Here is a 24,359-nt window from a genome sequence, read left to right as displayed (position 1 = left end):
TGACATGGATGTGAGAGTAGAGATCGTAGGTTCAAGCCTCATTCAATTTAAAGGAAAAAGAAACTTCGCACAACGCATGAAACATCTGATCAGATGTCGATTACAAATAAAACTTAAAAGAGTACAACTACTAGGATTGAGTTCAAACAAAAATGGAATGTTTGTAGCATAGGAAAGCAAAATCTAATACTTTTCGGCTTCGTCTCTAGAAAACAAGCTCATGAGGCTTCATGCCTTGCTTGAGAGAAAACCTCGCGGCCAAATAAGTCTTCAAATCTGAAATTTTCTCTATGGAGTTAATTAAGGGTGTATCAACAGCCTTCTGGTCTTCTTTTTTCTCCTGGGGCAGTACATTTTTATCCTACAATTTGAAGAAAGAAATCAAAGGTTAGAAGACAACAACAAAAACAGACAGCCGAATGAATGACCATCCACAGTATACACTCAATACAATAAAGGATAGAAAACCAACCTCCTTCTCTGCTTCAAAGAATTCGCCTTCTCCCTTCTTCTTTTTCGCCTGGACTTCCTTTGCAAAATACTTGTCATCAAACTTATCAACATTAACCCCAGAGATGTCAATCTTAGTTGAAGTTCCAATAACGTAAGATTGGTTCACACGTCTTAGAGGAACTCCGTTAATCTTGAATGGTCCTGAAATGACAAGAAAGAACAGTAAGAAACACTCCAATACAGTGATACAAGGCACAGAAGGAATAGAAACTACCAGTCTCAATCACCAACATGCAAAGCCAAGTGGTATCCTGAACTTATGTTCAAACACACTAACAAAAATTAATCACTTTAACCACACAATGTAAACAATGACCTGTTTCCATGTGCATTTGCCACTGCTTCATCAAATTACAACAACTAAATGTTCATGAGCATTTTTCCTTTATAATAATATATTTGTATTTTGTACTAATATGGATTAAACCAAGTTACCATCTCAAAAAATGATATCAAACAGCAGCGCAATTGCCAAAGGATTAAGAACTAATAAATCAACCAAACCAAATTGATAATAACGAACTGAAACAGACGACATTTACGAAGAACAAGAGAACTTACCAGTGACCAAAAGCAAGCCAGAAGAAAGCTGCTTCAGAAACACAACCCTCTTCCCCTTGAACCTCCCGGCAAGAAGAATCAACACAGTACCAGGTGTAATGCTGGCCCTACACAATATAAAGAAAGATTAAACCTAAGTATTAATAAAGATCGAGAGAAGAAGCACAGAAAGGTTACTACAACAGAAAACTTATCTGAGCCCTATACAAACCGATTCCAATTTAAAGTACACACTAAAAAAGAAAAAGAAAAACATTTCCATCTCGCAGTTTTTGTGTGTTAGGTCCCGAAAAGAAGATGTGATAAAATTTCTACTCTCCATGTTGTAACTTCTAGTCTATATATCTTCTCTTTCGAAGTTCCCAAAATTTATATCCTCATGATTGAAATGGGTGTTGAAAATCATAAATGGAAACTGACTAAAAAGATGTTAAAACGAATGCACGCACATTCGCACATTCATACATCACACCTCAACACTTTCCACAGTTCAGGTGCCAATCTAAATGCAGAGCAATAATACCCATGTGTACCCACCCAAATGGCCCAACTGTGCATACAAAATCCCACCTATTTCTCAATTTTGAGAATTTTACGGTATTTTTGGGGCAAAAAAATAAAATTCTACAACCTAGAACCACATATACGATAAGAAGGTAGTCATTCAAAAACCTACGTTAAAAAGTCGCAGAATTCACACAATAATCACACAGGAGCACACATTTTCTCAGAATCCACACGCATTAAGACAACAATTCAACATATTTTCTCATCAATCAACAGCCAAAAAGAAACACACACATACACAGTATCTATAGATACAGAGATTGAGAAACAGGGATAGACCTGAGCTTTGTGGGCTTGGGCTTGCGCTTGTTGACAAGAGGCTTCTTGACGTCGTCGGCGGGGTAAAACTTGGGAGGCTTGACAGCGGGGGCGTCGGCGGCGGGCTTCTTGTCGTGGCAGGGAAAAGTGCCGCCGTTCTTGGCCTTGATAGCCCAAAGGCCTCGCTTGTGGTACATCTTGGACCTCGAGTATTTCCCAATCCCTCTGATGAGATCTGGGTTTCTGGTGACCTTTGGAGTCCTCTGCTTAGGGGCCATCGCTAACACTCGGTGGTGAAGATACACTCTCTCTCTTGTATCAGTTGCTCGCCGTCTACGAAAGGCGCGGCCACGAAACACACTGGGGAAGAAAGTTGGGGTATATATATGGGCCGAACCCTTAAAACCCTTGACCTAACCTCTAAATTGACCACTCGCTACCATCCACTTTAAACTGCAATTTTCGTAAAATGACCATTTTGTTCAATCTACTTTCCTAATTTTATTAGGGTAATTTCCACTTTATTGTCATCGACAAAATTCCATCTTACTATTTTCTTTATATTACTTTCACATTTAAAGTTCAATTTTTCTGTCATTTTAATACTTTCGCTAATCAAACTGCTATATTTTTTATTTATTGATTTTCATTTGAGAGCGACGTGAAATTCACAATTTATTACACTTAATTTTTCATCTTCTCATTTTTTACCTAAAGTTATGTTTTACTCTCAAATTCATATTTGTCTACGATCAGAAAAAGAAAAAATTGTTCCAAAAGAAAAATGAGAAAGAGGTCCAATAATATGTTATCTCACCCGCGGGTGAGAGACACCAAGACCAAAATCTCAGCTAGATAATGAGATAATGAAAGAAATTGAAGCCTTCCTCCCCAGCTCCTTTCCCACCCTTTCACTCCCACTCTCCTCCCTAAAACCCCATTAACCCACATTTCTGAACCAAAAATGGCTACAATCTCATCCATATTCTCACCACCCAATCTCCTTCACCAACCCACAAAACCCATCAAAACCTCACCAAAACTGCCCCTCCAATTCCTCAAACCGACCCAATTTCAGGGCTATCACAAACTCACTTCCTCCTATCTGACTCTGAGCCCCAGACACTCACAGAGGCTCTTCGCTGTTGCCGAGGAAGTCGCGGCAGACCCAGCTTCGAAGGCGGCCAGGAGAGTCTACATTGGTAACATTCCCAGGACTGTGGATAATGCTGAGCTTACCAAAATTGTTGAGGAACATGGTGCTGTCGAGAAGGCTGAGGTATTTGGAAAATTTACATATTTCTTTTGCCTCCCTCTTGTTTTTTCATACATTGTGCTGCTTTAATTGTTGGGCCGTTGAAGATTTGAGAGCTCAAGAGTGATTGGTAGTTGGTTAGGATAATTTAATTGGTGCAAAGGGAATTTCAGTTTATGAATCTGATTTTGCTTCTCACAAATCTTCAGTTATATTTTATGAAATTTGGTTTTGCCTCATTTCATATTTCAGCATAGGTCAATGGTCAAACAATCAAACAATTCTTTTCTTCAACTTAGGTGAATATTATAAAACCAAGAGAAATTTAGGTGACCTTTAGCCAACAAGGCTCCCCCACTTTTCAGTGGTCGGGGGAACGTCTACTGTATGCAGCTTTACCTTTACTTTGCAAAAAGGTTCCTTCCACGACTTGAACCTGTGACTTTTCGGTCACAAAGGAGCAACCTTTCTATTCCACCAAGGCTCGCTGTCACCAAGAGAAATTTAAGTGAATGTTGTAAAACCAAGTTTTCTTCAATTTAGGTGAATATTATGAAACCAATTTAGGTCAATACTACTAGCTAAAATTTCTCTCCTCGACCTCTCCTTAAAAGCACAAAATGTTGAATGATCCAATCCTAATATTGAACATTTTGACCTCAAACAAATTACCCTTTGTTAATTTCACCTCGAACGTCTGTTTGAATCATCTGTTCATGACCATTCCTCCTAATAACAAATATTTTACATGTACTCAGATCTATGCAAGACAACAAAGAAATCCTTTGTAACAATATCTTATAAGCCTTTTCTGTATTGGGTATCTTGTTTATTTTGTTAAGCAGCATGCCAAACACCATGTTAATGTTGCTCGAGGTGTTTTCCTGACGTGGTATTATGATTATTATCATCTTTGTCAGCAATAGTCAACCAATTTAGTATTTTTCATGCTCCAGTATGGTTTAATAGTATACTTGAGGTAAGTGAGGATTTGCAAGTAACAGAACAATCTTTTAGCAGAAAATATTGGATGAAGCATGTTTACTGCTTATAAATGCAAGGTTTTAATGCGAAAAGTTTACTTTTGCAAAATCCAAGTTGGGAGATATGTATGGCTTAGCACGAGCATGGAGATTTGTGTGGGGATTTATTTCCTTCAATATACAAAATGCTTTTTTGTTTGGGTTCACTTTACTATAAGAAAGAAAAGAGATGACTATCATTCCTTCCTTTTGGGCGTAGGTGATGTATGATAAGTACTCTGGAAGAAGTCGCCGGTTTGCATTTGCTACGATGAAGACTGTTGAAGATGCAAATGCTGTGGTTGAGAAACTGAATGGAACTGTAAGTGTTACCAAGGTTCACAAGTTTATATTGATAAAAACACTGTTAAAAAAAATCATCTACTGAAATGTTTTCTTCCTCTGCACTCTATTGGCACTTTTTTCAGTTTCTGGAAGATTTTATTAATTGTTGGAAATCAATTAACTCCATCTTCTTGTTATACAGGAGATTGGAGGACGTGAAGTCAAAGTAAACATAACTGAAAAACCCCTGCTACAAGCGGACTCATCACTTGTTCAGGCAGAAGAGTCTCAATTCATTGACAGCCCCCACAAAGTTTATGTTGGAAATCTTGCAAAGGAAGTAACTACGGATACACTCAAAACCCTTTTCTCTGACAAGGGAAAAGTTCTTAGTGCAAAGGTTTCCCGGGTTCCAGGGACCTCAAAATCTAGTGGATTTGGGTTTGTTTCTTTCTCCTCGGAGGAGGATGTAGAAGCTGCAATCTCATCTTTCAACAATACTGTAAGTTTCTAGCTGTTGTACCATGTTTTAGAGTGGAATCTAATTATAACATGCGTACATATATTCACTTACACATATTTATGGATGTTCTGTTGAATCGTTGATACACTTTAGCCAATGGTTCATATTCTTATACGTTCTTAGGGCAGTTTTCGTACACTTTTTGATAATATAACATATGACAGGCAACATAAATCATTATCGAAAATGTTATTGCAAATCATGGCTGTACTACATATACCTAATAGTTATGCATCTAGAATCACCTCCATCAATCTGACTTAATTCCATTGTTCAGTGAACTTTTTAATCTCCAACCATGAGCTAGATTTACTGGCCAATTTTTTTATTTAATCTGCGTGGTATTTTGTCCCTAGTTGCCTTTTTTGTCAGCGTAATTTTCTGCAAATCTTGTATTATCTATCACTAATCAGAACATCCCATCTCATCCTCCAAGCTGTATGCTTCTTTGTGTTTCTAATCCTGCTGATTGTCATGTGTTAGTACTACTAACAATAATAAAGTACGTTGTCGATAAATGTTTGAGTTGGTACTGATAATATATTGTTCTTTTATCTTGATGGATTATGCTTTCCTCATGAATTTCTTGGAAACGATTCTTCCTTTATTGCAAATAATTGAAACTGTTTGATTTTCATAGCAAATCGGATCAGTTGCTACCCCTTTTTCATCACATTAGATCATTTATTGTATTACTTATTGTTCATTGCAGTTGTTCGAAGGGCAAAGAATTCGTGTAAACAAGGCATAGTAAAGCTGGCAGATGAGGGTTTGCACATGTATGTATTGTATCAGAAATTAGGATAGGCCACTTATGTGGGAAACAAAAATCGAAGTCATTTTTGTAGTTTCGTTTGGTTTTGATGTTAATGACATTGTCATGACCTTGAGGTATTCTATCATTCCTGGTATAAGCTGACTGGATTGGAAGTTACCGAAATGTATGATATGGGATAATTAGTGCGTCCGATTTTATTCCAGCGTAGCTTGGTTGAAACTGCCTCGAACTTGAACTACATATGAGCATTCGTTGAGTTAAAGTAATCTTGTTCAAGCGTCGTTTTGGATTTGGTTGGATTTAACTAGTTTAACAGTGATTATTAAAATCGAATGAATGGCTTTTCTTTTGACCCATGTTGCTTAGTAGCACATGGAATGCTCTGTAAAATTGAATGTATCAAGAATTTGTGACATTTAATGTGGAATGGTTGTTAGCACATCCGTTTATGCATCAACTATATCGTGTAAAATACGAAAAGACTGATCTAGATGTTTTTTTCAACATTTTTACAATCTGGTGATTAATAAGTTTCCAACAAAACAACAAGTCGAACTACACTCAAAGGTATGGAATGACCTTGGAGGATATCAAATTTAAATTTTAGATTTATAGCATAGTTGAGGTGTGTTGATAGCATTATGTTTTTTTTCGATTTGGTTTTGATTTCTTATTAGAATTTAATTAAAAATGAAATGATTTATGCATTTTTTAAAATATTTGAATGAACAAATTAAGGGTCCAAATTAAGAAGGATGTACAGAAGGTGAAAAGGAGTGGTCACGACTACCCCGCTCCCAAATTAACAGCATCAAGTGAATGGCAAGAGTCGTAATTCTTGTAAACCTCAAGGGCTATTACCTCTCTAAATAGGCGCCACCTTTCGTTTCCCGCGCCCCATCTTCGTCTTCAATCTCCCAATGACCCTAAACCCCCCGTCTGTTCCGCTCTCTCTCCCTCTCTCCAAGAATTGATATGTATACACACACAAACACAATCAAATCACTGTATGTATACGTATATATATTATCAGTTTCGGCATTGAAGTAGTGTAGAAGAACAACTCAGAGGACGAAGGCGGAAGGATGTTTTATTCGAAGACGTTCTTGGCTCGGAAGGGACCATTGGGAACCGTCTGGTGCGCCGCCCACCTCCAGAGCCGGCTGAAGAAGTCCCACTACACCTCCACCGACATCCCCTCCACTGTTGGTCCGTACAATCCCCTTCCATTTCGTTTGATTGCGTTAAATTTGGGGTTTCTCTTATTCTGGGTGTCTCAAACTATAAATCCAATGCTGCTTTCCCATCAAATTTATGTTAAATTTCGAAACTTTGTTGTGAAATCATTGCCTTCTTTCGACAAAATTTTGTTCTTTTTATTTAATTTTGATAAAATTTGTTTAGGGTTAATGCCTTGTGTTTATTGTCGGCTGAGTTGCACAATTTTATTTGGTCATATGTTTGAATTTGAGGATATATTTATGTACAATTTCTCATAAAAACTTGAATGTGAAAAAAGCAATTGGCTTTACAATGTTTGTATGTGTTTATCAGATCGTATCATGTTTCCGGACGTTCCTATTGCACTGAGAATGTCAGGACACCTTCTATTTGGTGTTGTTAGGATATACTCGAAGCAGGTCAACTATCTTTACCAGGACTGTAATGTTGTTTTGACTACCCTAAGAAAGACCTTTGCTTCCATAGACTTGGATTTGCCTGAGAATCCAAGGCAAGCTCCGGTTCAGTCCATCACTTTGCCTGAAACATTTGATCTTGATGCTTTGGATTTGGATGGAGGCATGTCCGGTGAGGGGTAATATTCTCGTTAACCCCTTTTCATTGATCTTTATGTTCTGCTTCTAAAGGAACGTATGATCCAAATGACCTTGTTTACTTAGGGCTTATGATAATCATCAGGCAAGTCAGGAAGACATTACACTACGAGGTTGTAGAAGTGAATTGCTGTTTGGGATTCTCATCTTCATCATTTGTCTTTATTATGTTCATTCTATGAAAGTCTTAAAATATTTGAACATTGTGTCACAGATCAAATTCCTATTGCAACAGACCGTTATGTCACTATAATTTTTGACGAGGTTGGACATCTTTTCTTTTCCAAATATAGAGTTTATTGTTTCTGCTCTTCTTTGCATTTATGTTTGAATGGTAAGGTACTGGAATTGTATTGTTACTGAATGAAACATGTGTTATATTTTAGGATATCCAGAACGAAGTTTTTGGTTCAGATGTTGCCTCCATGGATGAGGAGTATGATTCCTAGTGCATTTGAATTTTTATATATGGTTCAAATATTTGTTTGACAAAGCCATAAATTTATTGGTTATGTTCCCATGGTTACAGCATCCACTCTACAACTCCAGGCGACGGTGTTCCAAGTGATTGCTTCACCCCTCCAAATAAAGAAGCTCCAGAAGTAGATGTTCCAAATGATTTTGTCTTCCAAGATTCTGTTCCAAGTAACTATAGAGAAACGGGAGTTATGCAAGATGTTCTTCCCGAAGACAGTTCCCCTCAGTATGTTCAACCAACAGAAGTTATGCAAGATGATGCTCCTCTTCTAGATGACAGTTCCCCTCAACATGTTCAACCAATGGAAATTATGCGAGATGCTGTTCCTCCGGAAATTGTTCCTACAGTTTCTCTTAATAACGGGAATGATATTACTGAACAAGCAAAATCCATTAACCCAGAAATGAATGAGAAAGGTACACTTTCTCCAATTACAGAGGAAAATACACCTTCTGGTGGACCATCTCCATCGCCTCTGCCAAGTTCAGGACCACGATCTGTTGCTTCTTTGCCTGACATGAATGACAAAGATGTTTCCTTTCGTGAGTAGAGTTTCATTGTCTATAACATTCTTAACATGTATGTTAATATGTACGCATTAATAAGACCCAACCTTGTTTTTCCCTTGAATGTTTCTCTCTCCTGTTGCAGAAATGCAATCAACACCACATCTTGAGCAGCCAAGAGCAAGGAAGAGAAAGCAGTATTTTGATGAGACCCTTGTGTTATCCAATGAGTATGGTGGCACATATAATTACTGTAGGGTCATTGTTTTTTCTGGTATTGATTACTGAGGTAAGGTTGTGCATTTTGTAGGTTTATGAATAAGACACTTCAAGATGTTAGTGATTTAAATCGTAAAAGGAGGAATATTCCTTGCTCTACTTTGGCTGTTTGGAAGTTGAATAACAGTTTAAGAAGGGAACAAGTGTTCTTCCAGCCTTCATTAACTGGTGAGGGGATCTTTTCCCTTATGTATTTTCTCTCAGTGCTTGTTTTCCCTTATGTATTTTCTCTCACTGCTTGTTTTCCATTTAAATGAGTTCATTTATGAGGATCTTGGTGTCTGCCTGTAGGATTGTGTTCGGCTCTGCATAACATTTTCGACAGAGACTACATATCCAAACAGTCCCATTTGTTTGAGGGAGTTCTTCCAGTCTCTGGATCTACAACATCTCCTCCTCCAACAACACCTCCTCCTACAACTGAATTCTCCCCAGAGCACGGTGTTCCACCATCTTTTCCTGTCACTGAAGCTTCCACAGAGTTTTATGGCGCACCATCTCCCCCAACAATTGAACGTTTTCATCATGTTGAAGAACATGATGGTGGAAATAACTTACCAGAGTATGAGGGTGCACAATCTCCGCTGCAAATTGAACGTTTTCAGCATGTTGAAGAATATGATGGTGGAAACAACTTACCAGAGTATGAGGGTGCACAATCTCCTGCCACTCAAAGTGACTTTATTCCTGCTCCGTCTCCAAACTTAATGTCAGCTTCAGTTCCTCCACTGCTGACACCGGATCAGACAGCATCGACTAGATTTCACGAGTCTGTAAATGAAACACCGAAGACAATGTTCGAGGAGTGGCTAGGTCTATCAAATAATCCTGAGTTAAATGATTCTGCAGAAGCAGTAAGTTATTTAGTATTTGGTCTTGTATGTGTTCTGTGTAAATTGTATTTGGCTTTGATATCATTTTTGCTTTTTATTTTACTGTTTAGTGCCCATTTGTTGGAAGCCTTAAGTTCTTTATGTTTGCAAGAGGCATTTGGTTTAAGGTTTAAGGCTCAGGAAACTTTATAGAGAACCTAAGGCCTGTACAAACAGCTCACTTTATTGCGCACAGCTCATTAGACTGAGCTCTATAAGTTTTTCACTTAGGCCTTGAGTAATAAACTTTACAAAAATTATAGTCAACTATTATATCTACAAGACAAGTATTCCACTCATATAATTAAAACAGAAAATAAAAAGGTCAATTAGCAATTTAGCATCTCTCAAATATTAGTTATTTTCTCGGAATATTGAAATGCATGCGAAAATCATCAACCAAACATCCTGAAAGTTTCTGCATTTTGATTAGGTTTGCATAAGCTTTATGTGATTTTTGCTACAAAAAGATCAATGTGTAAGCCACATTTCTTAATTAATAGTCAAGCTAAGGTAAAACAAATTGATGTAAAAGCATGGTACATGTTGCCAGGCTAGAAACAAAGGTAAAACGAGATACAAATACTTTAATAAATATTAAAAGCTTCTGTTTCTTATAAAAAAGTTTGAAATACAAAACATGAATGCATATTGGCCAACAGAAAACTGCAGTACAAATAAGGGCAAGACTAGTATTTATTTTAATTACCACGCACTTCATTTTCAAGGGCCATATTTTTACTTGAAGAGAATATGTACTTTATATTTTGGCATGGGATGGGGGCGTCCCCATTGTTCTCCCCATAGCCTTTTATTTGGAGTCTCAAGTATGTAATCATATTCTTGTTTTTATAATAATCCTAACTCCTAACCCTTGAATTGTTCATTGTAGGGTCTTTTTTTTCTGGAAGCAGATGGCAATACACCAGCTGGTAAACTCAGAAATCTTATTTGATCTGTGATTTGAGTAAACATTCTTCATATTCATTTACTTTTGTATACACTGTTTTGATGACATATCTATGCTTGTTCCAGGATCTCAAGTGACACAAGGAGTACCAGGATCTCAAGGGACACAAGGAGTTGATTCATTGTCTGTTAGAACCAGGTACTTCTCTTTCAATTGTTTCTTTCTTTGTTTTATTTACAAAGGGTTTAGTTAGTCACGGTATTTCTGTACTTGGTGGCTCATTATCTCTATTTTTCTTACTATTCTCCCCGTTTGGTTGCAGGGCTGTGGCTCAATTTTTAAAGAGGGAATCTTCTATCACCTCAACCTCAGACGACGTCACTGGAGATCTCAGCTTGGACAAAATTTTAGAAGGAAAAACTAGAAAGCTATGTGCTCGAATGTTCTATGAAACACTGGTAATTCTTTTGACCCATTTCTGTTTGGCTGCCTTGTTTTGGATGCGTGTGCTTTTATTGATAGTAAATTTTGAAGTTCGCCAAGTATTTGATGTAGCATGGATCTTATATATACATCATAGATATGTAAGAAAACAGGATTCTTGGGTAGTCATAGAGCGGGTTTTCTTGTTTTTAGAGGAAGCCTAATCAGCTAGTTGCACGGAGCTAGGAAGTTCCTTCGCTCTTATTTGTATTATCTTAGATGATGTAGGAACAACTACTAAGTGGGGTCGGCTATATGAATCCTTGAACGCCATTGGGCACGGTTTTGTGTCATGACTTCTGTTAGATCCAAGTAGTCCAAGTCTTTTCTTAGAGTCTCTTTCCAAGGGAGCAAAATGTTTGTATAGTTTTCAATGCACAGCTAGGGATAATTGATGTTCATGATAACCTAGTTCTTGGAAAACGGTTTAATTATCCAAAATTTGTTTTTCTTTGATCTAAAAAAGATTTGTTTTTCTTTGTTAATTTCACCCTGATATTTGTTCCTGCAAATGTCATTCCACAAATAATAAGCCAGAAAAATCACTCTCTTAGCACCACTAGTTTGACATCAAGTCAAATGTATTGGACTTGAGTGATTTCTTTGTTAAATTGGTTTGCCATTTGTTTCCTTTCATACTACTTGAACAAGCAAAACATATGGTGCCCTTCTTTTTTTGGGTGAAGAAAACTTATACTGCCTGTTGAAGTACGAATTGAGCATTTTTTTGGTATGTAACTACTAATGTGATTGTTCATTGTCAATTTCAGGTTTTGAAGACTTACGGTCTTTTTGATGTAAAACAAGAAGTACCTTATGGTGACATTAGTTTGACATTGACCCGAACCCTATCAAAGGCTCAACTTTAAGAGCATATGAGGTAATTTAGTGCAAACTTGTCTTTGCAATATTCTCCGTGGTGTCATATGCACTTTGATATGTTTTTGATGCTTGGACTTTCTGAATTTTAGCAACTCTGTAAGACTCGGCATGATTGGCAAGTTTTGTCTAATCACGGTGTTTTCCCTACAAAGGTGGCTACACTGTCTTGAGGTAAATTAGCATTGAAAAATGCTCTGGAGAAAATTTGGAAACACGGGATTGAACTGTTTTTCAGAAGCTGAGTAAAACAGTGTGAGTAGAGAGTAGTTCATATTCTCATTGGTCATCTTTCTTTTTGTCTTTCCAGTTCAGTTTTTACTTGTGTGTCTGCCCTCGCTTGCACTAACCATGCGGTTCTTTATTTTCTTTGAGTTGCAGGCATTGCCAGGTGAAAGAACAAGGAAGGAAAGGCAGTGTTGAGTTTGTATAAACGTTGCAATGTTGTTAATAATTTTTGACCTCACAGAGAAGCAGAGAAGTGTTAGTAGAGTCCATCCACGTGTATAAATAGTAGAGGAGGTTGTGGTGTAAATTAAATTGCTCCGCTCATAGCTTGAGCTTTAAGTAAACTATGTATAAATTGCTAATACAATCCTTATTTTCAAATGGTTCATGCTTTCATCGGTTTCATACGGTTAGCTTCAGGCCCGCTTGTTATCAACCAAACCCTGAACGTCGACTTTCCCGATATGATGGGTGATCGGGGTGGAGATGGGCGACGGGTCGTTGGCCTGTCGACTGCTTGATGGTGACACTCTGGCAATATTCGACCGATTGGCAGTGGGCATGATGCCTCCCAAGTCCTACCATGAACTTATTTCTTCCAAACACTCAACGTGATTCAAAGTGAAAACGATCGAGTCCTTCACAATTACTGTTTGTTAAATTTACAGGTACGTTTTTAGAAGGTAACTAGCCGGTAACTACAACTTGAAACTCAAGTTGCATTCAGCTAGACTACAGTCACTAGCAAGTAACAAGTTCAGAGAGGAAACAAAAACAATTAGCCGGTAAGTCGTGACATTATTTCTTGTTACTATTATTATAGTATGCAGAACGCAAGTACGGCCATTAGTCTAACAAGTCATAAAGCATCCAAGAAATTCAACCATCTTAGATATTCAAATGATACAAACTTAATTTCCAGCAAGAAGCGCATTGATTTTGTTTTCAACATGCGCTTCATGGTCTTCGAGCCGACCCTTGATCGCATCATTTTCCCAGCGGATTAGTGTTGGAACTCCGGTCAGCTTAAACCTTGAGTCTACTCTCCATGGGTGATGTGCATTCCTCCATGTTGGCCTATCTCCGACATATGCTCTCAAAAGTGCAACATCATCTGGTGTAGCTTCTAGCTTTTTGTAGATTACAGGTTCAGCTCTCACACAATCTGACATAGAAAAGGGACATCGTGTCATGTATAATTGCACATTCCATTTACGTTAACAAAAAATTAACCATAAATTGGAGGACTCCGGCCAAGTAGTTCTCAATGCAGTCATAGTAGGAGAAGCATGAAACTAGTTCCTTTACGGGAGCTCCTGGTAAAAACTGTGTTTACTCAACGACATAGCAAATCAATGTTTCTGATTTGAAATGTCTTAAGATGCATCACCACCTTGAGTTTCAATAGGATCAGGACCATGATTCATTTTTGTGGTTCTGCTGATTCAAGATTTGCAACTCTCACCAGGAGCATTTTCATGTCAAGGTGCCCAATCATACAATTTTCTATTAAGAAACGACATTCTCTCGATAATAGCATCTTTCCCTCACTTGCTCCAGGAATCCATTTTCACATTGAACCCCCTTCAATACACAAACTATTTAGAATGATGAGACAGAAAGAAACTTGCTTTCTACCATTTTTTTTTCCTTCGCTTTTCAAGTACTGAGCGCCTATTTTCACTCAGATGCCCATCCTCACAAAACAAGCCACTCCAAAATTGACGGAGAAGACCTCAATGAATGATAGCAACTTCTTTCTTTTCGAATATACATTCCAAATCCGTGGTGAGACAAAATATATCTAAAGGGAAAATTTCAACTTAAAACCCTTCTAGCAAGAATTTTAAGATTTTGAATCAAGAGAAGCATTTTGTAGAATTTGGATTTTCCAGTGTCATACAAAGTGAGCAGCCTATGCTACAATGCATCCTACACTCAAGCCTTGTTCGGTGCCTAGGATTGGATAGTTCACGACATTCAATGTATGTTGAAGTAAGAAATGGATGTGAACTTCTGAATCTTGTCCAAGTTGAAGGTAGAAGATGAATTAGTCATGAAGAAACTTATCCTTCCATGTTGGTAGGATTGGAATTCTTCAAAATGTAATTTCTTAGTGATGCAAAATTATGTCTAAAGTTTCCTCAGCCTGTTAATAAGTTTTGTTGAATTTTGGCCAAGCCTATAAGTTTGAGTTTGTAACTAAGCACGTCATTATAAAGATCAGTTGTATGATGGAGCATTAGTTTAAGACTGTCAAGTGGGTGGGGGATTCATCATCACCTCTTATTGAGGTTAAATCGAGCACGCCCCAAGCCCTCGAGTAAGTGGGGCACCCACTCCCAATATGTGGGCAGTACACAACTTGAATAAATTTTAAAGCTTTCCTCAATTTAATGTTCCGATAAGTATTCCTAAACCATATAGACTACAGTAAAAACAATACATTATTATTCGATCAGAAAAAAATACCAAAAAACAAAGATAAAGAATTTGCAACAGAATCGAACAATTTCACAAGAATTATGTAATGGGTTGCTGAAATTTTCTTGAATAATATACATAAAAATAAATTCTTAGTTTTTGAAGTAAATGAAAGAAAGAAATACAAACCAGGGCACCAGCTGAGAGAGGTAGAAGGGTCCTTGTCAGCCAAGAAGAGGATGAAATTGGCTTTGTTGTTTGGAGCTTCTGCTTTGAATTTCTCAAACGCACTGTCGAAGGTGGAGATGGTGGCGTCGGATAGCTTGAGAGGCATCTTTCCACTTTTCCTAAATCCAAAGGGGCAAAGTTTGGGAACGAAGAAGACGACAACGCTCGTGTTCTGAATTTTATTTTATACGAAAATATAGAGCTAAGGTCGAGAGAGTGGCAAACTCCGCTCGCTACCTCCCCTACCCTGATATATTGGACAAACACATCACTCAATAGTTTAGTCCGAAGAAAAACACTTGTTTTTTAAGTAACGGAGTTCCTCTTCAAATTACTTGATAATTTGTTTTATGGATTTCGTGTTTTATAATCGGAATCATATATATTATAAATTAATCTATTAAGATCATCTTTATAAAAAATATATATATATATATATTGAAAATTAAGATCGTTTTGTCAATCAATCAATTGTAGCAAATAGATAATCGGTCATAATATTTTTACTCATTTCGTTCATATATTTTTATACAATTCAATGATGCTAGAATACACTCGACTAGAATATATCCATGGAAATTAAATTCAAGTTGGGAATTTCAAACTTTTGGTTGCTTTTTACTACACTAACTTTTTGGGTTGCAATTTTCATAAAAGGAGATGCTAGGGAGTGAAGGGATAACTAGATATATAGGTGGGATTTCTAATGACTAGCATGCAAGTACAATTCAAAATTTATATACATAAGCAACGAAAGCATAAAATCAAAGCTATAGTCAAGCAAATACCTTTCAAAAATCACACTTGATGCATCAAGGGGTCATATTGATAACAAAGAGAGAGATTTGTATGTCATACCTTTTGGATTAGACTTGAGTCAAATGATAGACAACCTCCAAGACCTCTCATTCTTCAAGGTCCTTTCTCCTAGCCTCCCTCCTTGCTTCATCCACCTTGAATGATTTGGATCCCTTTGATTATCTTCAAGCTACCGAAGGAGATAGCCTCCAAAGATCTACACCCACTAGTGTGGGAAGATGGATGAAGGAATAACCAAAGAGAGAGTTTTTTTTTTTTTTTTTTTTTCTTTTGTTGTGAAGTTACCACACTCAAAACCTTGGTAACTTTTCCTTACCACACTCAAAACCTTGGTAACTTTTCCTTAACACCCCTTTTAAAGGGAAAGAGAAGTGAGTCAGTCAAATTGATTTTTCTCCTTCAACTCCACTCCCACTAGCCGGCCCTCAAGTGATATGTTTGGGTTGAGATTTTATCATTTTAAGTCATCTTATTCTTATGTTAAAAACCTAACGGTTTTGGGCCTAATGGACCCGAAATTAAAGAACCCGAACTACTTTTAGGCCCAAAAGCGAAATTTCATCGCTTCCTTGACTTTCTAATTAATTAATTATATCATCCTATAGTTATCTTATCACATGAGTGTATCGATGTACAATCGTTTTAAGTTCTAATTAGTGAGACAATGAGGTGATTGGTATCAATCCAATTGATCAACACTTACACAATCACTAATTAAATTAAAACTTACTTCTCTCTCACTAATTTGATGATTACTTAGTTAACCATCAAGAGGGACCAAAAAACCATGAGTGACATCTAGCCATATGTCATGGCTACCCAAGCTACTGAAGAATTGGTCGAAAAACCTATTCAATTGGAATTACAATGTGATTCAATTCTTCTCTAATTCAATACTCTCAACCACATTGCCAGGGTATGGTTACTTTATTACGCTCGATACTAACTCTTATGATTCATTTTAGACGTATAGGAATGCCTTCCCTTATTATGCTCGATACTTCTGCCGAAGATTCCCAAATCATATCGTAGAGTATTCATCCTCTTATACTGAGGATTAGAGATTCCTTGTTGAATATTCATATGTCTCTAAGAATAAATTAATGACCCCAACAATGTATAGAACACGTCCAAGATGTGGAAGGACTACTTACACTATCCCAACCAGTAAAGTTACTTGCTTGACATGTGAGTAGACCTCTATTAAGTACTTTTGTTTGATTGTGTTCAGTGAACTCATTCCCTTAATGAGTATCTACATACTTGTCTTAGTGTCCCTACACAAATAGTTTGAGAGTTGTCATCCTTCAAATTGAAAAGACATAGGACATACTAGTTTATTCGGATTGTTAGCGTCCATCTCACAATGCTATGATCAGGAACCTTTTTGGACATTATGATTATGTAAAGAAGGTCTCTGTAGTCTAACTTCTTTAGATTACTTCTTCCATCAGTCCATTATCCATGGATTCATTATTTGTATGTATATCATTTAATTGAGATAGTCCTAATGAGTTACTTTGCTCATTTGTTGTATTAGACATAACTATACATTTAGACATTATCCTAAAAGGTTTCTTCTCAAGATTGAATTCCAGGCAATATCTTCGACATGGAGACCATGTTTTTAGACGATACATGATGTGAGGTTGATGGTTGTGTTTTTTCTTTAACGATTTAAAGAAAAAATCCAACTATCAATCTTCACACCATGTGGCCTACAAAATATTTTTTGGTAGATGATCTTTCTATTATCACTCTTTAATAAATTATTTTTGAATAAGCATATAGTCTCTCTAGCATCACCCTTTAATAAATTGTTTTTGAATATGCACACTTTTTTTGTCACAAAAATTCAAAATGTGTAAATGCGATTGTGTACTGTTCAAACAATGATATTAATAGTGAATTTGTTGTTTTAAGAGGTTTATGGAAAGGAGTGGAAGAATGTGTAAACCGGCGTGCATGTAACAAGATCCTATTTATAGTGAATTATTTACTTTATTACTACATATTGTCGAACTACACTAGTCAAATTTCGTTATTTCATTTTAAGATGCAGCTAAAGTTGGTAGTGTATTATTTTGCTTTTTTTTATGCCCCATGATACAATTTTCAGGTAGCATATCGTTTTAAGATGCAGCTTTAGTTTATAAGATTCAAGAATTATCAATAAATAAATAAAAAAACTATAAAATTACTTTACTACTGTAAATTGACGGAATCAGTGGGAGCCCTGGCAGAATGTGAAAACCCACGAACCCAGGGTAATGGACTAGACTGAACTTCCTCGAGCTTCACCCCGAAGATAATGTAACGTAATCATGACATTAGCCACGTTTTTTTTTTTTGTTTGGAATGTGATATTCACACATTCCAGTTTACTTCTTGTAGAAAAGGATATATGGGAAAAGTATATTTTGTATTGATACGTGAGAAAGAAATATATACAAGTACATTCCTTGCAGAGCAAGATATTATCCCTACAAGTTAGGAATACAACTACAATTAGGATACAATCAAATCTAGACTTCATCTAGGATTCTATCGTCTAACACTCCCCCTCAAGTTGGAGAGTGAATGTCAAGAACACCCAACTTGCGTGTCAAAGTGGAAAACTTGTCCTTCCCAAGAGGTTTAGTGAACAAATCAGCCAATTGGTGTGCCGTACCAACATACCCGGTTGCTATAGTTCCATCTGAAATCTTATCACGTATAAAGTGACAATCCATCTCAATGTGACGAGTCCGCTCATGAAAAACAGGATTAGCGGCTATATGTAATGCTGCTTGATTATCACAAAATAAAATGGAAGGGCTATCTAAAGGAATGTTCAAATCCTTTAACAAGAACCGAAGCCAAACTAACTCACAACAAGCACCCGCCATAGCCCTGTATTTTGCCTCAGCTGAAGAAAGTGACACAGTCTTCTGTCGCTTTGTGCGCCACGAAATCAACGAATTTCCCAAGAATACACAATACCCAGTAGTCGAACGACGTGTGATAGGACAACCTGCCCAATCAGAGTCACAAAATGCAGCTAACTTGATCTGATTGTCGGAATGAAATAATAAGCCTTGAACTGGAGTGGATTTCAAATAACGAACAACACGAAGCGCAGCATCCATATGAGGTATACGCGGCTCATGCATAAACTGACTTAAGACATGCACAGAATATGTGATATCTGGCCGGGTTATGGTGAGATATATCAACCGTCCTACTAAGCGCCGATACTTTTCAGGATCCTTGAGAAGTTCTCCTTGATCAGATAATTTAGTGTCATCCATAGGGAAAGCAATGGGCCGTGCTCCCAGAAAACCATAATCCTTGAGAATCTCTAATGCATACTTTCGCTGTGAAATATAAATCCCACGTTGAGATCGAGAGACCTCAATACCCAAAAAATATTTTAACTCTCCAAGGTCCTTTATCCGAAAGTGATCACGGAGAAAAGACTTCAGAGAATCAATGGCATTGACATCGTTGCCTGTAATGACAATGTCATCCACATAAATGAGTAAGGCAGTGAAAGAAGTACCGGACTTTCTGGTGAACAGTGAATAGTCAGCCTTTGATTGGTGGAAACCGGCAGAGAGAATGGCAGTAGTGAATTTGGCAAACCATTGGCGAGAAGCTTGCTTGAGACCATAAAGAGATTTGTCGAGGCGACACACAAGATTCTCCCCCTGTCGCCGAAGACCAGGAGGAGGAGACATATAAATTTCCTCATGTAAATCACCGTGCAGAAAAGCATTATGAACATCGAGTTGATGAAGAGACCAAGATTGACTAGCAGCAAGAGCAAGAAGACAACACACCGTAATCATCTTAGCAGTAGGAGAAAAAGTGTCATGATAATCAATACCTTTGGCCTGTGTGTAACCTTTAGCAACCAAGCGAGCTTTGTAACGCTCAATGGAACCATCAGAGTTATACTTCAATTTGTATACCCATTTACAATCAATGGGAACTTTGCCAGGGGGCAAGGTAGTCAAGGTCCAAGTACCATTGGCATGTAAGGCTTGAAGCTCCTCAGTCATGGCACGACGCCAATTAGGATCACTGTCAGCCTCGGCAAATGAGGACGGCTCTAGATGCCGACTAACAGAATAGACATAGGAAAGATGTTTGGGAGAATAACGGTGATAAGAAATAAAATTACAAAGTGGATATCGCGTACCTTTGGGAGAACTGGGTGGCGAAGTTGATGATTGGTGTAGTGGCAGAATCACCTGCGAGCAAACGTAGTCCTTTAAGTAGGAAAGGGGATGATGGGTACGGGAAGAGGTGCGGATAAGGGAAGAGGTGGAGGGATCCGTGGGTGGGTTGGGGGAAACTAAGGGAATATCTAGGAGGGGACCATGTGGGGCCGGGTTTGGAAATGAGGGAGGGAGATCATGTGAAGCGGTGGAAGGTGGTGAAATTGAGGGGGTGTCGGTGGAGGGAACAGGTGGGGCCGGATTTGGAAATGAGGGATGGGGAACATGTGAAGCGGCAGTAGGAGATGGGAAGGGTGGGATGGTGTCGGTGGAGGGAACAGGTGGGGCCGGGGTGGGAAGGGTGGGATGGTGGTCATGGGAAGTGGCAGTAGGAGAGGGAGCCGTGGCAGTAGGGGAATGGGGTGGATAAGGAAGGTCCAGAGGGGAAGGGAGAGGCAGGGTAGGCGGGAAGGATGGAGTAGGAGAAGGTGGAAGGATATAAGGAAATGAATCTTCATGGAAGATAATGTCCCTGCTTGTGAAGATGCGGTGGGTGTCTAGATTATAAAGTTTGTAGGCCTTCTGGCCGGGAGGGTAACCAAGGAAGATGCAACGATGGGCCCGAGGGGAAAATTTTGTAGGGGGAATGACAGATGTGGCATAGGCTAGACAGCCAAAGACACGGAAGTGATCATAGGTGGGAGCTTTGTTGTAGAGGATCTCAAATGGAGATTTATTATGAAGAAGGCGGGTAGGAAGACGATTTATGAGATAAGCAGCGGTAAGGACACATTCACCCCAAAATTTGAGAGGAAGATGTGACTGAAAACGAAGGGCACGTGCGGTTTCTAAGAGGTGCCTATGTTTGCGTTCAACAACGCCATTTTGTTGAGGGGTATAAACACAAGAAGTTTGAAAAATGACCCCATTATCAGAGAAAAATGGACGAAGAGAAAGAAATTCGCCGTCATTGTCAGTACGAATACAGTGGATGGTAGTGTGGAATTGGGTATTGACATAAGCAAAAAAATCCTTGATTAATTGTTGAGTATCCGATTTATGTTTCATGAGAAAGATCCATGTAAAGCGAGAGAAATCATCCACAATGGTTAAAAAATAATGAGCTCCAGAAAGGGAAGGTTGACGAGTTTGTTTCGCCAAGGGACAAACATCACAAACATGACTAGAATCAAAAGAACAATTTAAAAAACGAGAAGCTAAAGCTTGCAAACGAGGAGGGGAAGGATGACCAATGCGCCTATGCCATAGGGAGGACGGGATGTTGATGACATTGCAGAGGGGTTGACGGGATGAAATGGAGGAGGCAAGGGCCACAAGGTAGTATAGGTCGCCACGTCGCTTACCCACACCAATCATCGCCTTCGAAACCAAGTCCTGCAAAATACACCAAGAGGGAAAAAAGGTTACCGAGCACGATAATCCATCTGTAAGCTTACCAACCGATAAAAGGTCCACTTTAAAAATAGGAACGCATAAAACATCTTTCAAATGTACAGAAGAATTTAAACAAAGGGTGCCAGTTAAAGTAATAGGTTCGGTGGCACCACTAGGCAAGGAAACAGGTGGCAAGTGTGAGGTAGAAGTATTAACCAAACACGAAGCAGAGGAGGTAATATGATCTGTAGCACCGCTGTCAAGAACCCATTGACCATGACTAGAAGATACAGGAGACAAACCTTTGGCAAAATCCTTACTTAAAACGGCATGAGCCCTGAGGAGACGAAGGAGGGTTATTAGCATCAGTGAGGACAGCAAGTACGTGGGAGAGCTGGTCAGCCGAGAGGTGGGGCATAGCAACTTGCACATCATGCAGCGTGGGCTGCCCTTGCACGTGGTGGACCGAAGGAGGGACTGGAGCAGTGTGGGTTTGGAGGCTGGTGGGGGGCCGAGTACTAGGGCTGCGGGAAGAACCAGCAATAGCACCATGGCCGCGTGAAGCACCAGCAGATGTAGACCGACGGGGGGGCCGCCAAGGCTGGCCATGAAGAGGGTGACCAACAGGATAACCATGGAGCTTTTGGCAATTTTCACGGGTGTGAAAATCATAATTGCAGTAGGTGCAGTGAAGAGGAGGACGGTCGGAGGAAGAACGGGACGAACCACGGACCGCCATTGCTGCAGGTTGGTCGGCCGAACGGAGAGAACCCATGGAACGCTGCTTGTCGGCCTGAGACACGGAGGAACACGCTTGGCGAACGGTGGGCAGAGGGTTCATCAAGAGGATTTGATCACGAACGGCAGAAAAAGAGTCGTTAAGCCCCATGAGAAATTGCATAAGCTGCTTGCGGTCGTTCTTGGTGCCAGAGGAACATGTGCAGTGGTCATTGTACGAGGCAAGTTCGTCCCAAAGACCCTTAAGACGAGTGAAATATGCTGAAACAGATGAAGTGCCCTGGGAGATTGTGGCAATGTCACAGTTGAGTTGAAAAATGCGGGGAACGTTGCTTTGGGAAAACCGTTCACGGAGGTCGTCCCAGACGGCTTTGGCAGTGGTGGAAAAAAGAACAGACTCGGCAAGGTCAGGCTCCAACGAATGAAAAAGCCAGGAAAGAATCATATCGTTGCAGCGGCGCCAAGTAGCGTGAGTATCGGGATCCTCGGAGGAAGATGGTTCCGCAATGGCACCATTAATAAAGCCAAGTTTGTTCTTGGCGCTCAAAGATATCTCGATGCCGCGCGCCCAGGTGGTATAATTGTCACCATTTAATTTTTTGGAGACAAGAACGAGGTTAGGATGATCAGAATGGTGAAGGTAAAAAGGGGAATAGGAATCTGAGTCTCCCATGATGGAAGAACAGGAACGGCAAGAGGTTGCCGGAAAAAAAAAAAATTTAAAAAGAAGCTAGGGTTTTGAAACCTGCTCTGTATACCATGTAGAAAAGGATATATGGGAAAAGTATATTTTGTATTGATACGTGAGAAAGAAATATATACAAGTACATTCCTTGCAGAGCAAGATATTATCCCTACAAGTTAGGAATACAACTACAATTAGGATACAATCAAATCTAGACTTCATCTAGGATTCTATCGTCTAACACTTCTCACACACTTTTTTTATTTTCGACAATCGGATCGAATAAATTAAAGAAGATCAACGGTCAGAAATTATCAAGATGTGTGTGAAAAGTAAAATAGGATGTGTGGATAGCACAACCCTTTCTTTTTCGAGTCATGCATATGTGTTGCACGTGTCAGAATTGGCCTCAGTTGGCAGGCTTCGTACCACATGATATCATCTCGTCAATTTGTCATACCGATTATATATCCAACAATTACCGTTGTTTTTAAAATAAAAATAAATTTAAAACAATCTGAAAAATTCAATTTCTTTTTAGAAAAATCCCAACCATATTCTTATTCACTCCCCACACAAAAACTTCATACAAAATTTTATTTTTTATATTTTTGTGGATAGTAATTGCCTTGGCTATTTCACTTCGTTAGCGAGGAGAAAGAAAAAAAATTATTCATTTTTCATATCTTTTGTGAACCGTAATTGTCTTGTCAATCTCATGTTATGGGTGAGAAAAGAGAAAAAAAAAATTGCTACTGCAATTAAGTAATTAACATCAATTGAACAAGTTCCCGTTGCCTTTCGCTATGCAAAATAGGTGAAGGTGCAATTAAACCAACTCCAATCCTCTGCTAATTTAGGCTTTTGGTTGAGAAAATTGTCAATTAAATAATAAGAATTTACAATTATAGGACGGATTTGGATCTTATCTAGATTCACTCTATGGGGATCTTAGGGATCTTTACATCTTTGTTATTCATCGTGCATCATGCAGTCAGAAATTATTTGACTTTTTTTATTTAAAATTAAACATAAATAGTACCTGACGAAAATTGGTCGCACGATGTACAATGAACGGCTAGAATGTGGGGATCCCTAGGACTCCCACAAAATGGATCTAAAGATGATCCTCTTCTAGGGACAAGGATTCTCTTCGGATTCTCTTTGTGGGGATCAGGAGATCAATCAATCGTGTTCGTTCATCGGACATCGTGTGACCAATTTTCATTAGGTACTATTTATATTCAATTTTAAATTAAAATTTTAAAATAATTTATAACTGCACGATAGACGATGAATAAATACGATTGATTGATCTTTCAGATCCTTACAAAAAAATCCTCACAGGATCCTCCCTCTTCTAGGACATGGCTGATTTCTCTCCCACTTAAAATCGTGTGTATAGGACGTCTATGGACGATGGGCACAAGTATAGTTTTTATATCGATTTGACACGTTTCAACACGCTCAGTCTATATGGAGTATGTGCCTGGTCAAAGCAGCCGCGCTCGTTCCTAGTACCTCGTAAGTCGTGTAACAACAAAGTTGACAGAACCTTCAAAATTTTGCTTGCTTTTCAAGTTAATGAAGAAAGTCGTTTGAACTTCAACATTATCCTTGCCGCGCAATTTAATAA

At 38.6% G+C, this 24,359-nt stretch overlaps 4 protein-coding genes across 11 annotated transcripts; 2 read left to right on the top strand and 2 right to left on the bottom strand.

Annotated features, from left to right (window-relative positions):
* Positions 1–26: 26 nt before the first annotated feature.
* Positions 27–2,316, bottom strand: LOC137733515 (large ribosomal subunit protein eL6z). The gene is made up of 4 exons (XM_068472661.2): positions 1,921–2,316; positions 1,075–1,181; positions 473–654; positions 27–361 (listed from the first exon to the last, which is right to left on the bottom strand). Exons 1-4 carry the CDS (start codon positions 2,175–2,177, stop codon positions 206–208), a joined length of 702 nt encoding a protein of 233 aa, XP_068328762.1. The 5' UTR covers positions 2,178–2,316; the 3' UTR covers positions 27–205.
* Positions 2,317–2,733: 417 nt separating this feature from the next.
* On the top strand, positions 2,734–5,981 carry LOC137734597 (small ribosomal subunit protein cS22). The gene is made up of 4 exons (XM_068473833.2): positions 2,734–3,178; positions 4,397–4,498; positions 4,664–4,963; positions 5,697–5,981. The coding sequence occupies exons 1-4, from the start codon at positions 2,864–2,866 to the stop codon at positions 5,733–5,735; spliced, it is 756 nt and encodes a 251-aa protein (XP_068329934.2). The 5' UTR covers positions 2,734–2,863; the 3' UTR covers positions 5,736–5,981.
* A 612-nt stretch (positions 5,982–6,593) lies between these two features.
* LOC137733488 (sister chromatid cohesion 1 protein 3-like) lies at positions 6,594–12,613 on the top strand. Of its 8 annotated transcripts, none has more exons than XR_015964752.1 (15): positions 6,594–6,971; positions 7,317–7,578; positions 7,664–7,710; positions 7,812–7,861; positions 7,984–8,033; positions 8,127–8,617; positions 8,727–8,811; positions 8,892–9,028; positions 9,152–9,714; positions 10,625–10,664; positions 10,768–10,840; positions 10,965–11,100; positions 11,896–12,005; positions 12,160–12,259; positions 12,386–12,613. XR_015964752.1 is itself a non-coding variant. In XM_088697883.1 (14 exons), the coding sequence occupies exons 1-13, from the start codon at positions 6,848–6,850 to the stop codon at positions 11,992–11,994; spliced, it is 2,157 nt and encodes a 718-aa protein (XP_088554009.1). In that variant the 5' UTR covers positions 6,594–6,847; the 3' UTR covers positions 11,995–12,005; positions 12,386–12,613. The 8 variants fall into 8 exon arrangements, 1 of the variants encoding a protein (XP_088554009.1); XR_015964754.1 differs by having other exon boundaries at positions 12,380–12,613; XR_015964751.1 differs by having other exon boundaries at positions 12,097–12,259.
* A 397-nt stretch (positions 12,614–13,010) lies between these two features.
* LOC137733305 (Thioredoxin superfamily protein) lies at positions 13,011–15,134 on the bottom strand. Its single transcript, XM_068472467.2, has 2 exons — positions 14,846–15,134; positions 13,011–13,397 (listed from the first exon to the last, which is right to left on the bottom strand). The coding sequence occupies exons 1-2, from the start codon at positions 14,988–14,990 to the stop codon at positions 13,144–13,146; spliced, it is 399 nt and encodes a 132-aa protein (XP_068328568.1). The 5' UTR covers positions 14,991–15,134; the 3' UTR covers positions 13,011–13,143.
* Positions 15,135–24,359: the final 9,225 nt, after the last annotated feature.

This window comes from Pyrus communis, chromosome 7, assembly GCF_041283825.1.
Source record: "Pyrus communis isolate YQ-2024b chromosome 7, ASM4128382v1, whole genome shotgun sequence".
Classification (NCBI taxonomy): Eukaryota; Viridiplantae; Streptophyta; class Magnoliopsida; order Rosales; family Rosaceae; genus Pyrus; species Pyrus communis.
The sequence above is the reverse complement of the archived record's forward strand: the minus strand, read 5'-3'. Positions and strand labels throughout refer to the sequence as shown.

What these genes read in the sequence shown, in the direction of transcription:
- LOC137733488 (XM_088697883.1), top strand. Translation starts at nt 6,848, where the DNA reads ATGTTTTATTCGAAGACGTTCTTGGCTCGGAAGGGACCATTGGGAACC. An exon ending in CGACATCCCCTCCACTGTTG is followed by an intron (nt 6,972 to 7,316) that starts GTCCGTACAATC and finishes TGTGTTTATCAG; the next exon opens with ATCGTATCATGTTTCCGGAC. An exon ending in ACCCTTGTGTTATCCAATGA is followed by an intron (nt 8,812 to 8,891) that starts GTATGGTGGCAC and finishes TGCATTTTGTAG; the next exon opens with GTTTATGAATAAGACACTTC.
- LOC137733305 (XM_068472467.2), bottom strand. Translation starts at nt 14,990, where the DNA reads ATGCCTCTCAAGCTATCCGACGCCACCATCTCCACCTTCGACAGTGCG. An exon ending in CTCTCTCAGCTGGTGCCCTG is followed by an intron (nt 13,398 to 14,845) that starts GTTTGTATTTCT and finishes TTTCTATGTCAG; the next exon opens with ATTGTGTGAGAGCTGAACCT.
- LOC137734597 (XM_068473833.2), top strand. Translation starts at nt 2,864, where the DNA reads ATGGCTACAATCTCATCCATATTCTCACCACCCAATCTCCTTCACCAA. An exon ending in TTGAGAAACTGAATGGAACT is followed by an intron (nt 4,499 to 4,663) that starts GTAAGTGTTACC and finishes CTTGTTATACAG; the next exon opens with GAGATTGGAGGACGTGAAGT. An exon ending in TCTCATCTTTCAACAATACT is followed by an intron (nt 4,964 to 5,696) that starts GTAAGTTTCTAG and finishes TGTTCATTGCAG; the next exon opens with TTGTTCGAAGGGCAAAGAAT.
- LOC137733515 (XM_068472661.2), bottom strand. Translation starts at nt 2,177, where the DNA reads ATGGCCCCTAAGCAGAGGACTCCAAAGGTCACCAGAAACCCAGATCTC. An exon ending in TGGCTTGCTTTTGGTCACTG is followed by an intron (nt 655 to 1,074) that starts GTAAGTTCTCTT and finishes TTGTCATTTCAG; the next exon opens with GACCATTCAAGATTAACGGA. An exon ending in TCTTTGAAGCAGAGAAGGAG is followed by an intron (nt 362 to 472) that starts GTTGGTTTTCTA and finishes TTCAAATTGTAG; the next exon opens with GATAAAAATGTACTGCCCCA.